The sequence below is a fragment of the Chiloscyllium plagiosum genome, chromosome 6 (genome assembly GCF_004010195.1).
Source record: "Chiloscyllium plagiosum isolate BGI_BamShark_2017 chromosome 6, ASM401019v2, whole genome shotgun sequence".
Taxonomy (NCBI): domain Eukaryota; kingdom Metazoa; phylum Chordata; class Chondrichthyes; order Orectolobiformes; family Hemiscylliidae; genus Chiloscyllium; species Chiloscyllium plagiosum.
Genome location: NC_057715.1, coordinates 80,286,414 through 80,300,717, shown reverse-complemented (window position 1 = coordinate 80,300,717; position 14,304 = coordinate 80,286,414). Strand labels below are relative to the sequence as shown.

Here is a 14,304-nt window from a genome sequence, read left to right as displayed (position 1 = left end):
CCTGGGGTCGGGAAGTCCAGAACTAGAGGGCATAGGTTTAGGGTGAGAGGGGAAAGATATAAAAGAGACCTAAAGGGCAGCTATTTCACACAGAGGGTGGTACGTGTATGGAATGAGCTGCCAGAGGAAGTGGTGGAGGCTGGCACAATTGCAACATTTAAGAGGCATTTGGATGGGTATATGAATAGGAAGGGTTTGGAGGGATATGGGCCGGGTGCTGGCAGGTGGGACTAGATTGGGTTGGGATATCTGGCCGGCATGGACGGGTTGGACCGAAGGGTCTGTTTTCATGCTGTACATCTCTATGATTCTATGAAATTATATTTCACGACTGCACTTAAATATCAGCTGGAGGTTATGTGCCCTTTGGGCAGGTTTGTGATCCTGAATCTAGGACAATATTTTCCCCTGTTTTGAAATTTTCGAGGTTGGACCGAAGGGTCTGTTTTCATGCTGTACATCTCTATGATTCTATGAAATTATATTTCACGACTGCACTTAAATATCAGCTGGAGGTTATGTGCCCTTTGGGCAGGTTTGTGATCCTGAATCTAGGACGATATTTCCCCTGTTTTGAAATTTTCGAATTATGGATCATGTTATCGGAATAAGGGGTGAGCATTTTGAATTCATTTGAACAGAAATTTCAACACTTAGTTGTACAGGTCATTGGAATTCTCTACCCACACAGCTGTGGTACTTATTTATTGGTTATATTTTATAATCACATTTCCATGTATGATACCTTACTAAAATATTAAAGAGTTAATTTGCTCTGCTGACCTGCAAGAAATTGAATGCCCTGGGAGTAAGGTGGTGTGTCTTTGTCTGAAAGGTGGAATGTGGGATGTTTACACAGCCCATTTCCTTGCTATTCAGAGATGATTTACATTTTCATCCAGAAATCAGTCAGAACATTACAGTTAGAATTTGACTACTCCTCTATAGTTACAAAAAACAATTTGCTACAGATTTGCCCATTAAGGGATAATTTGCATTTCATTGTTTCTGGAGGTGGGTGGTCACTGCATTGTATCTTGAGTGGCATGTGACTATTAGGATATGGCTGAGAATTGCCTTGTGGGCAGTAATAACTGTGATATTGGGAGTTTTGTAGAAGGGAAAGCCTGTTTCCTTTATTCAGAGAGAGCTTTTGCCACGACCATGTAAGCTCTGCAAGGTGTGTGTTAAAGGTTCCTCCAGAAAGCTTGAACTGTACTGTGCTTAATAAATTTGGTTGCTGCGGCACGATGGTACAGTCGTTAGCACTGCTGCCTCACCACGCCAGAGACCCAGGTTCAATTCCTGCCTCGGGCAACTGTCTGTGTGGAGTTTGCACATTCTTCTCGTGTCTGCGTGGGTTTCCTCCGGGTGCTCCGGTTTCCTCCCAGAGTCCAAAAATGTGCTGGTTAGGTGAATTGGCCATGCTAAATTGCCCATAGTGTTAAGTGAAGGGGTAAATGTAGGGGAATAGGTGTGGGTGGGTTGCTCTTAGGAGGGTCGGTGTGGACTTGTTGGGCCGAAGGGCCTGTTTCCACACTAAGTAATCTAATGTAATCTAATGTAATCTTGTTCACAGAAGTTAGAAGTTGGTTTGTTGCAGTTGCACCAAATGTGTAAGAATCTCAAGAGTAAAAGAACTTAACATTATGGTCTTGATTGAAATTGTTAATCTATTCAAGTGCCACCTCCAGGGTTGTGACCAAAAAAAAGAGTGCACATTATGCAACCAGTATGCATAGATACTTAGAAACTGGTAAATTCATGGATGCATTTAAATTGGTGAATTAAAGTTGACCTGGAACTTTTCAAATCGAAGAGGTGATGAACTAATTATAGGTTTGAAAACTGTTATTAAATGTCTTTTTTAAGCATGATGTTTCATGAATCCAATGACCGTAGTTTCTTATTCCTGCTGTATGCCCGACAGCAATAATGGTATTTCTGTGAAACTGCTTGCAGTATGGTGTGTTTTAATCAATGTGATAATTTCCAAATAGATTTATCATTGCTTCCTCCCTTTACACTCTGTCCTCATTTATAAAGCAATTTTGACTTCTACACTTTTGCTCTCAGTTTTACAAGTCTTTTGCAGCAATGTAAATAGAAATTAGCTGAATATCATTAACAGGAAAAGGTATTATGACTAAATTGTAACCAAAATCAATGTTTCTTTTCAAATAATTACCACCATTTTAATGTTTATAACTATTATGAATAAAAGACAATTTATATTCACATGCTGCACAGCATAGGTGTACGAAGTCGGGCTAAAGTGTTTCCATCCATCTTAAATGACTCTGAAGTTTACAACCATACTCTTTATGGTAATATCACTTTATAAAAATTGTACATTTAATTCAGTAGGACTAAGCCTGCCTTTAATAATTTTTGGTCTGGTGGAAAGTGGAAATGATGTTTTGCAAAGATTCATAATGGGATTATTGATAAGTTGTCAAAGCAGAATTAGGCCATTTGGCCCATTGAGTCTGCTCTAGTATTCAATCAGGTTTGTATGTTTATCAAGCCCATTGTCCTGCTTTCTCCCTGTAACTCTTGATCCCCTTACTAATAAAGACCCTATCTATTTACTATCTCCGTTTTAAATACATGCAATGATTTGGCCTCTGCAGCCTTCTGTGGCAATGAGTTCAACGGATTCACCATCCTCTGGTTGAAGAAATTCCTTCTCACCTCAGTTCGAAAAGGTCAACCCTTCATGCTGAGGCTGTGTCCTCAGGCCCTAATCTCTCCTACTTGTGGAAACATCTTCTCCACATCCACTGTATCCAGGCCTCTCAATATTCTGTTAGTTTCAAACAGATCCCTTTCACCCTTCCAAACTACGTTGAGCCCAGAGTCCTCAACTGTACTTTACATGACAAATCCTTCATCCCAGGATCATGCTTGTAAATCTCCTCTGGAGGGCCAGCACATCTATCCTTAGATGCAGAGTCTACAACTGCTCTCAATATTCCAAATGCAGCCTTAGTAGGCCATCTCTGGTCTTGTAATCTAGCCCTCTTGAAACGAATGTTAATATTGTCCTTCTAGATAGCAGTGATTTTGGGTTTGGAAAGTGCTGTCTAAGGATCGTTGGGTTTCTGTGGTGCATCTTGTCAATAGTATACACTGCAGCTGCTGAGCACCAGTGGTGGAGGGAATGGATGTGGTGCCAATCAAGAGGGCTGTTTTGTTCTGGATGGTGTCATCCAGGCATTGGCGAGCATTCCATCACACTCCTGACTTGTGCCTTGTAGTTGGTGGACAGACTTGTGGCAGTCAAGGGGGCAAGTTACTTGCTACAGAATGTCTATCTAGCCTTTGACCTGCTCCTGTAGCCTCCAGTATTTATGTGACTAGTCCAGTTCATTTTATGGTCGCTGATGACCCTCAGGATGTTGAAAGTAGAGTGTTTAGTGATGGCAATGCCATTGAATGTCAAGGGATGATTCTCTTGGATTTTCTTTTGTTGATGATGGTCATTGTCCCACATTTTTTTTGTATGAATGTTACTTGCCACTTGTCAGCCCAAACCAAGATACTGTCCAGGTCTTTCTGCATTTTGCTGCAGGAGAACTGCTTGTATTTAAAATTATACAATGCACTACAGTGGTTCTTGTGGTAGGGTCATTCCATAAATGTAGCCCAGGGAAGTCCAAAATACATGATATTGATGTGCATTGCCACTGCCAAGGACAAGTGATAGAATAAGCCAGAGCCCACATCTCTATGGTCATCACTTCCTTCAATCCAGATCAGATGACGTGTGTGCAATAAAGTTGAAGACACACACAGCAGCAATGTGGCTCCACAAGCAACTTTTTTCTACTGTTACAGCATAACTGCATGAATAAATGGGGCTGAAAACAGAGGAAGAATCAGCTAAATGTGGAGCTGGATATGAGTTTGGCTATCTAATATGAAATCAATATTACCTCATTGGTGTTTCATCAAAAGTCGTGTCATTCTTTATTAATTTACTACTTGTTAATTCTAATGAGTTTTTTTGATGATGAGCGGGTAAGGTAGGACAGATAGGCAGGATGAAGACTTTGCAGACCATCTAAGGAACCTGCTGTTGAGAAGGTTTGAGAGCCATTTACATATATAAATATTTGAAGAGGTAATGCTGTATGCTTTGAGATGACCTGCAGAAATACAAAAGTGGTGGTAGCCTCAGTCTTATGGTGTTATTATGTGGCTTCCTGGTATTGATTTTTGGAAGGACTCTTAAAATTGACAACTGTCAGACTGTCACCAAAGGCTTAAGACTCAAGTATGCAAAGGAGTTACTGATTTTTAAAAAATCTTTCATTAATCTTTCATTCACAAACTCTACAACTCTGCTGCCATCTAGTTGACATTCACCAGTTGTGTTGACCTTCTTACCTGTAAAATTTAATCCTTTGGTGCTTTCATTCAGGAGGCCAGTGGATGTCGGAGAAAAAACAGGTAGTTAGTAGTAATCTTGAATTGTAAAAAGTTATTTTTGTTTCTCTTAATGAATACCTTTTTCCCCCTCAAATATCTGATGTGTTCCTATGTATGATCTCTAGGTGCGAGAAGCTGCTTACAAGATCTTCTTGTATCCCAACCCTGAAATGTTACTGTGTTTGGACCAACTATTGGCTTGTAGGAACCAATTGGCACTCTTAGTTGGTTATGAAAGCTTTGCACACAGGGCATTAAAAGGCACAATGGCCAAGGACCCAGGTAATGTACATCGTGGTTGTGGTGTTCTTGTTTCTAACTTCAAGCTCATTATTAGATAGAATTTTATTCCTCTTTCAGAAACCGTGATGTATTTCCTCTCAAGATTGTCAGAAAAGCTATCTAAAAGGTAGGCTTTAGCCTCTTCAACATATAGATTTCATGTTTTCATTGTTTTTATGTATGAGGCATCATGTAAGTTTCTCAATTTGTCCTTCATTTCTCAAAACCATATTTCTTGTAGAAATTTGCTGTTAGAACCCTTGTTGATCTTTCATTATTTTATTAATTTTGGTTTGGTGCTGTGAACTGAGAACTGAGCTGAAGATGACCTTTGGACTGAGCAGCAGCTTGTATTTTCTTTTTAAAAAGACCAATCAAACTGTTGTCTGTTTGTGAGGTCAGGCCTAGAAGTTATTTGTATGTTACTTGTGATCAAAAGCTTCTGTAGACTCTTCGAAACCAGGTGGCAGGGGGAGAGCAGTATGTGTAACCAGAAAGCAGATGTTTAGCCTTTACAAGTTACCTGGACATTAGTTCCAGCAGGTCTAGGAGCGACATTATGCTCAGACAGATTGCAGATGTTGAATGGTAACTGGTTCCTCATGGGGAAACGGTTCGTCTGACAGGAAGAGGCCAGAATTTTGAACTGGGTTTTTGTGAAGGGGAGTTTGACTGCTGATGCTACAACCTGAAGATTTTAGTGCTGTCTGCCTAACCTGCCACTAGCAGTACTGGAAGTTCAGATAACAAGAGACTAACTTATAACTATCACTGACTTCCACTGAATGAACTGAAAAGATGGCTCTGACCAACATCTTCAGAAAATCAACCAAGAATCCATCATCTATGCTTGTGGAACAGCACATTATGAAAGTCACTTAAGCAATCTGGCAAGTTTTGTTATTTTGTATTATTTGCCTCATAACTCTGCTTTCTTGTTTGTTTGTCTGTCTGTCTGTCTTCTGTATGAATGGGGCTGAAAGCAAAGGTCATTGGGTTTAAATCATAGATATGAATTAGATTACTTCATTGTTTAATTTTGCCTGGCTAACTTTATTGCTAATAAATTTAAAAGTCATTTTGCTCATTTTGCTATTGACAGCAGTGGTTACTAAATGTTTAAACTTGACTTCCCGTAACTCTTGGAGCCTGCTAAGGATTATTCTAGGTACTCCTGTATTTTTTAAAGTACCTACTCTCTTTGACTTTCAATTGTACATTGATATTATCCAACTGTAAAATATAATAATTTCATGAGCTGCTTCCACTGCATCTGGTTTGTCATGCTCCTTTTTCGATGTCCAGTATTGGATGAGAAGAAATTTCTTCCAATTGAACATTAGGTAGATCAATGCTCAATCTCAAACTCCTCAATCTAGCCATTCTCTTCATTGCTCTCACTGTATTTTCTGACACTATCCCACAGCTATTCTCGTACTCTGTCGGCTGGCCTCCACTGTATAAACCGGAATTTAGCTAACTGCTGTCAAAAAGAACATAATGTCAGAACCAGGAGCAGGAGTAGGCAATTTAGCCACACTAAACTACTTGGTACAATTGTGGCTTATCACATCTTGGCTTCAACTCCACTTTCCTGCCTCTTCTCCATAACCCTTCCAGCCATTACTAATTAAAAATCTGTCAAACTCCTTCAATTTACTCAATGTGTTAGCATCAGCCACACAGTGGTGTAGTGAATTCCACAGTCTCAATCCTTTTGAGAAAAGTAATTTCTCCTCCTCCTCTTCGTTTTAAATCTGCTACCCCTTATCCTGAAACTATGACCTCCTTGTTTTAGGTTGCCCAAAGTGAGGAAGCATACCTTTTTACATCTACTTTGTCAATCCCTTAGCATGTTACATATCTCAATTTGATCTCTTCTCATTCATCTAATCTATAGAGAGTATAGGCCTAAATTGCTCACTCTATCTTCACAAGACAAGCTCCTCATCTCTGGAATCAATTTAATGAACATCCTCTGAACTGCCTGCATTACAATTAGATCCCTCCTCAAATTAGGGCACCAAAATTGTACACCATACTCCAGGTGCAGTCTCACTAATGTCTTGTACAGTTGTTAAAATTCTATTTACCTTCCTTATTGCCTGTTGCACCAGCAAACTCGTTTTCTATATCATGCCACATACCAAGTTCAATTTGCTCTTTGTATTTATAACCTGCAGTGATTCCTGGTCTGGTAACCTCTTGAGTTGAAAATTCTCATCCTTGTTTTTAAATCCTTTCAAGTGGCCCCTCCTGATCTCTCTTGCATCTCTCAATTCCAAAACCCTGCAGGATGGGGAAGATATAAAAAGGCAACTAACAAAAACTTTTTTTAAAAATAAACTTTAAAAAAAAAATTAGTTGGAATTTATTTATCTTGTACCTAAAATAATCTTTAGCAGAATTGTAGGAGATTAAGTGCTTCTGATGCAATCAGAAATGACTGAACAACCACACAATTGAAATGACTGAACAACCACACCATTTACCTTATTGCTAGGTTTGACCCTAACCAACGAAGTTTTGTGCCTTGTGCCAATTTATTCTAATTTTTTTAGGGCTGCTGATGCTGCACTCAGTCAAACATGGCTTGAATTTCAAAGTCAGTCACTCTTGACTCCCCTCTGGATTAAGGTCAGGAGTGAAATGGCCCTGGTGGAACCTAAACTAAGCATCATTTGAGTAGATTATTGCTTGACAGTGCTGCTGATGACAACTTTCATCACTCTACTGATGATCGAGAGTAGACTGATGTGGCAGTAATTTGGTTGGCTTGGATTTGTCCTGCTTTTCATGTAAAGGACATAACTGGACAATTTTCCATATTATTGAGTAGATGCCAGTGTTGTAGTTTGTACTGAAACAGCTTTGCTAGGGGCATGGCAAATTCTGAAGCACAAATCTTTAATATTATTGTTGGCATGTTGTCAGATTCTGTAATCTTTGCAATATCTAGTGCTTTCAGTTTTTTTTTGTCACGAGTGAATCAAGTTGGCTGAGGAAGCAGAAATGGATCATCCACTCTTAGTCACTGGAGCACTGAAGATTGTTACAAATACCTCTGCTCTTACACCTTAGTTTTAATAATATCTTTCCCTGGTTCCTGTGCCTTTACATGCTGAGGTCTCGGCCTTTCTCTCTCCAATAAGCAACAAAAATCCTACTTCATTGGTCAACTTTTTGGTTGCTTCGTGCCAATATTTGTTTGAAAATGCCCCTGTAAAGTGCAGAAGGATGTTTTAAGATGTTGAGTATACTATATGAGTGCAAATTGTTGTTCTATTAACCTTGATTTTTATGTCTCTCCATTGTTTTGTGATTATCTTTACCAACATTTGAATCCACTGGGGATTCATAACTGCTGCATTTTGTCTTGCAGAACTGTAAAAGATTTTAGTATGATGCAAGAAATAAAGAAAAGAATAAATCCAAGAAGTTCTGTAAGTCTTTTCTCCAACTTAAATAACTTTATTTACACTGTGGTCTTCCTTATTTACACCTTTGATTGGAAAAGTATACCATATAATATGTCTGTTAAGATTTTGTAGCCCCAGGTCATTCCTGATGAAGGGTTTCTGCCCGAAATATCAATTCTCCTGCTCTTCGGATGCTGCCTGACCTGCTGTGCTTTTCAATCTGGATTAGATGCCTGGAATTTGATATTCAGATTGAGACCAACTCAAATGAAACTGATGGTAGAGATCTACGGAGTTTGAAAATTCTCCCTGTACCTGCATGGGTTTCCTCCGGGTGCTCTGGTTTCCTCCCACAGTACAAACATGTGTAAGTTAGGCGGATTGGCCATGCTAAATTGCCCTGTAGCGTCCAGGGTTGTGCAGGGTAGTGGATTAACTGTGATAAGTATAGGGTTACTGGGATGGGGTGGGTCTGGGTGGGAATGCTTCGGATGTTCGGTGCAGACTCAATGGTCGGAATGTCCTCTATCAGCATCTTAAAGATTCTATGATTCAAAAAAAAAGATTGTAGCCTTGATGCTTTGTGGTGCCTGCTTGAGAGGTCACTGTTGCTAACATGACTATTCTTTTGCATGCTATTTTGGATCTTCTGCAGCCCGCATTGATAGTATGAATCCAGGGCTTTGAGGTGCCTCCTTTATATTGTTCATGTTTCAGTCCTAAACTGCATAGTACACATATCAGCAGTTTGGGGAGCCATGAGCTTTGCTTCAGTCCTGTTGTTGCAATCTTCCAATGCTTGCATCCCCAGGCAGCTGATGCTGCATCAGCAGACTCCAGGTGATTTTGGATGTCTTTGTCAGTGCCGGCCTTTGGAACAGGATAACTTCCATAGTATTAAAAGTATGCATTTTCAGGCATATGGTATGAATCCTAATCAATGGAAGTGCAACGTGTGTATTTTGTGCTTGTTGTTGTAAGTCTTTGGTCTTTTGAGTGTTGAGTATTAGTCCCAACTTCTCAAATGCATCAGTACAGATGCCAAAGATTGTCTGAAGATCTGTTTCCAACACAGGACTTCAGCATCATAAATGTTTTGGTGGTCAGTGCCTGAAGGCGTTTTTGTTTGGAGTCATTAAAGATTAAATAGTTTACCCTCCAGCAGGGGGTTTCTAGTCTAATGGAATATTGTAACTATGAAGAGCAGCTAGGGCTTTGACGCAGCCTGGTTTGATTCTTGACTTAGCCTCAGGGCTTTGTGATGTATCCACTGCTAAAGATCACTGCTCATGTTTCATCATTAAACAGGTGAAGAATGGTGAGAAATTTTGGAGGGCATCCATTTTCAGTAGAAACCTGCAGAGCACTTCTCAATTTAAGCATGAAGGCTTTTAACAAGTCAAAAATTGCTGTTTATAAACATTTATTGCATCATTTTTCTTGTTGGTAAGCTTTCCCTTCGTGGACCCAACCCAAGTTGAGATGTGAGGAAAGTAACTCTTCAGCAAACGTAGTCAATCAATTTAGATGGCTCTTGCAATGATTCTCCTTAAATGTCACTTCCACAGTTGGATTTTCCTCTTTCTTAGAGATGGCACAGTCTTGGTATCTTTGAGACCATTTGGGACTTATTTTTCATTCCAGACCGTGGGATGAGGATATGGAGCTGTAATGTGATTTCTTTTTAGTACTTACAAAAATTTTACTATTATTTCCATTATCATCTGCTGCTTTTGTCGTTCTTCATTGGTGTGATGGCATTTAACTTCTCCATAGGTGAGATGGAGTTCTGAGCACCCCTTCTCTGGGTGTTGTGGAATAGGATTGCATACATCTCTGTCAACACCTTGGGACCTTAGGGAATGAGACTGAGGAAATAATGGTGAGCCAGGAACCTGCAGCTAGTGGAGTGCCACAGGGATCAGTGCTGGGGGAACAAATTATTTACAATATAGTATGTTATTAATGACTTAGATGACAGAAGTGAATACACTCTTGCCAAGGTTGTGAATGACACAAAAATAGATGGAACAATGCAGTGAGAATGATGCAAGGAATCAACAGAGAGATTTAGATGGTTTAAGTAAGTGAGAAAAAGCTTGACAGATGGAATATAATGTGGAGAACTGTGAGGTTTTGACTTGAAGAATAAAAAAAGCCGAATATTATTTAAATAGGGGAAGACTGCAGAAATCTGCTGTACAGAGATATGGGGAATGTTCTGTATGAATCCCAAAAAGTGAGCATCCAAGTTCAGCAGTTAATAAGGAAGGCAAATTGAATATTGGCCTTTATTTCAAAGAACGGGGATTATGAAAATAGGGAAGGCTTGCTAAAGCTCTCCAAGGCATTGTTTAGACCACAGCTGCAATGCTCTGTACAGTCTGATACCCTTATCTAAACAAAAGGTGTACATGTATTGGAGATAATCCAAGGAACGTTCCACTGGGTTGATCCTAGGTGTGAAGAGATTTTCTTGAGAGATTGTGGAGTTCAGGATAATAAGAGGGCATCTTTATGAAGCATATATCATTTAATGGGTTTGACAATGTAAATCAGAGAGGTGTTTCCCCTTGTATGTATGTCTAGGTCCAGAGAGTATAATCTCAAAATGAGGGGGGGTCATACATTTAAGAGATGAGAAGATTTGTTTTGAGGGTAGTGATTTTGTGGAATTCTTGACTGCATAGGGCTGTAGTGATTAGATTGTTGAGTATATTCAAGGCTAATAGATTTTCTAGGATTATGGGGAAAAGGTGGAAAAGTGGAGTTGGAGCTCAGACGATCAGCCATGACCTGGTTGAATGATTGAGTGGATGTGATGGGCTAAATGGCCTACTTCTGCTTCAATACCTTAGTCTTATAACAGTGAATTCTTGATTGAAATGTTATTCAAAATGCTCCCCCTAATGGGCTTTGACTGTTTCCCCTTTCTTGATCAGATTTGCCCCATCTTTAAGCCTCAGAGGAACTGATTCTTAGTAACTAAGCCATAAATGACTGGCAGATGTCATGGATGTCATTCATGTCAGAGTAATGTTGAACTTGATTGCATTGTCTGCCCACCAAATGTCAGGGGTGGTCCTTTGGACCTCTGTCTCTGTTGGTATTCCAGTTTCTTTTATTTAGAGTTTGGGTCATTCTGTGAGGCGCAGGAAATCCTCTTGTAATTTTTAAAGCTATTAGAATGTGCGCTTGAAGTACTGGAACCTACAAGGCTTTTGGCCAAGAGCTGGAAAGGGAAATTAGGCTGGATTGCTATTTATTGACTGGTATGAATACCATGAAATGAATCCCTGCCTTCCATGCTATAAATTTATAATTCTGTGATTTTTCTCTCTCTGTCTATGTCTCCTAATGTCTGTAGTTATATCAATGAAACTCAACTACTAATCAGGAACAGTTAGACTTTATAGTTGTAGAGTCATACAGCATGGAAAGAGACCCTTCAGTCCAGCTTGTCATGCTGACCAAGTTTCCCAAACTAAACTAGTCCATTTACCTGCTTTTGGCCCAAATCCCTTTTAAACCTTTCCTTTCCATGAACTTGTCCAAATGTCTTAAATGTTGTGACTATACTTGTGTCTGCCACTTCTACATATGAACTATCCTCTGTGTGAAAATGTTGCCCCTCATGTCCATTTTAAATCTTTCTTCTCTCACCCTAAAAATATGCTCTCTAGTTGTGAACTCCACCACCCTAGGGAAAAGTCCTTTGCTGTTCACCTCATCATTTTATAAACCTCTATAACTCACCCCTCAACCTCCTAAGCTCCAGTGAAAAGAGTCCCAGCCTTTCCAGTCTCCCCTTATAAAATACTAGAAAGCCAATAAGTAAAGAGTTGATCCAAAATTGAGCAGATGCTGAAGCTGCTCCAGTTTCTTGGGTATCACAGCAAGCAACTACAATGGTCAAAGTTATCAAGTTAAGGAAGAAGGCTGTATTGATTTAATGGTTGAAGTTTGTGCCCATGTTGGATTAAAACAAAAAGTGAATACAAAATTGCTCTTCAAATTCAATAAACCTTTTAAAAACAAATGCCAATTTAAATCTGGCAAGACTTGGCCTGGAAATGTAGCTCATGTAACAATTTGACTGATGTAAGCTGATGCTTAAGGTTTCAGTATTGCACATACATGTTCTTATTCGATGCTGCATGTGTGTTCTCTGTTGTTCTGGATAAGAGTTGCTTGAGCATCTGGAACGTATAGTGGAAGTATATAAATGGCTAGTGATGATTGTTTTCTCTATTCATTTGTTTGTGGTGTGTTGGTGTTGCTGGCTAGGCCTGCATGTTTTTGCTTATGCCGAATTTCCCTGGAGAACTTAGTGGTGACCTGATCTAATGAGCTGCTGCTGTCTTCGGGGTATAGCGATAAACACAGTGCTGTTAGAAAAGGAGTTCCAGAATTTTGCCCAGTGCCAATGAAAAAAATAGCAATATGGTTTCAAGTCAAGATAGTGTGCAGGTGGTGGTGTTCTATGCATCTTCTGCATTTCTCCAAGATAGCAAAGTTTATGGGCTTGGAGATGCTGTCAAAGGCAAGTTGGCGGCTGTGCAGGGCCATTGTTGTAAGACCCTCTCTTTTTGTCAGAGAGTAGTACTGCCACAATGCCTGATGTACGGCATGGTAAACTTTCTTAGCAAAGCACAATGCCAACAGAGAGTAAGAAAGCTGGTCTTATTACTGAAGAGAGAAAGACACTGCTGAAGCTTTTTGGTTTTGATTTACTGACACAAATGGAAGAATGCCAAACTATAATCACAATTTATACCATAAGGAACAAGGCTGCTGATTGGTTAGCAAGTGGACATTGGCTGAGATGTTGCTAAGGAGAAATCAAAGGGGACTGAAAAAGTTTCTTGAGCTCTCTGGAAACTGAAAAGAAAAGACACCAGAGTTAAATATATTCCTTTGTTTACAGCAAGCTGTCCCTGCATATGAATGTTTGCTGCTTCTAGCAAGCATTATGTTATGAGTTTGACTGTTCATCTTAATTTGGTTGCTAGTGTAGCTATGAGTATATTTTGATTGGATAGCACTTACTGAACAGTCATGAAATCATATTGTTGTTTTCTTCATGGTAAAACCAAGGCCAGCTGCAGTTGACTTTGCCAACCAATTGACATTTTTTCCTCTTGTGGTTTGATTTGTTGATTGTTTGGAATTTGACATTCTTGCCTTTGTCCTGATGTGTGCAAGATGGAAAACCTCAGCAGTATGTCTCTGTCTTCTGCCATTTTTAGCTTCCGTACCAAACCATTGTTTGGAAACTGTTGTGTTGTTTAAACGATTCAACCTTTACATCAGGAGACACTTACTTAAAATTGATATTTAAATACACTTTAATACCTTAGCAAAAATGAATATAGCTATGATCACTTTTTTTCTCAGCATGATGGGAAATTAAGCCAAAACACTTGGAATGATGTGATATGTTTCCGTTGCTCTGGGAAACTAGTTAAGAATCAATGATATAAAGTGTAACAACCTTTATAAGTATGAATAGCACCATTAAGGTGATAAGAAAGCAGACAGGAGGGGGATGTAGAACTACAGTGATAATACCTCACAGGTTTAATCAAGAGACATCTGCATAGCTGGTATAGATTTGTTCATTGATTAAAGTATGTGTAGATTCCACATGCTATCTATATTAAAAAATTGTATGATAGGAAATCTGAATTACTAAGGGATATTTAAGATCATTGTATAGTAAGTGTTGAATTTAGTTAGTATTGAATTAAGTGTATTTCAAACAATTTAGCAGTCTATAAAACAAATGGAATGTAGAATCTGAGAAAGCTGAAAAAAAAGATTTATCCAACACTGAGATGCACCCTACAACAGGAACAGAATCTCTTAGTTTCTTACACGTGACTACTCAAGTACTCAATTAAAAATTGATTATTTAAAGATCTTGAATGACAATAAAGAAACAAGTCCCACTCTTGTGGCTAAGGCTTGTGCCTGAGATGTTTTTAGTTTAATATAAAAACTGAATTTAAATCAAAATTGCAACATTATGTACCAAATAACTGTAGATGGAGCCCACCATCTCAAACGTTATACATTTCCAGATTGTGAATGTACATACATTTTGGATGGTTGTGCCAAAAACAATAACTTTCATAAACATTCTGATAAAAGACTGTCTAACTGAAAA

General features: G+C 39.1%; 1 protein-coding gene across 1 annotated transcript in view; it reads left to right on the top strand.

Moving 5' to 3' along the window:
- LOC122550751 (mitochondrial intermediate peptidase-like) overlaps positions 1 to 14,304 on the top strand; it is a 156,126-nt gene that overhangs the window by 42,743 nt on the left and 99,079 nt on the right. Inside the window, exons 7-9 of the mRNA XM_043691957.1 lie at positions 4,560 to 4,716; positions 4,795 to 4,843; positions 8,099 to 8,159. Coding sequence (XP_043547892.1) covers positions 4,560 to 4,716; positions 4,795 to 4,843; positions 8,099 to 8,159 — 267 coding nt within the window. The remainder of the gene's footprint in view (positions 1 to 4,559; positions 4,717 to 4,794; positions 4,844 to 8,098; positions 8,160 to 14,304) is intronic.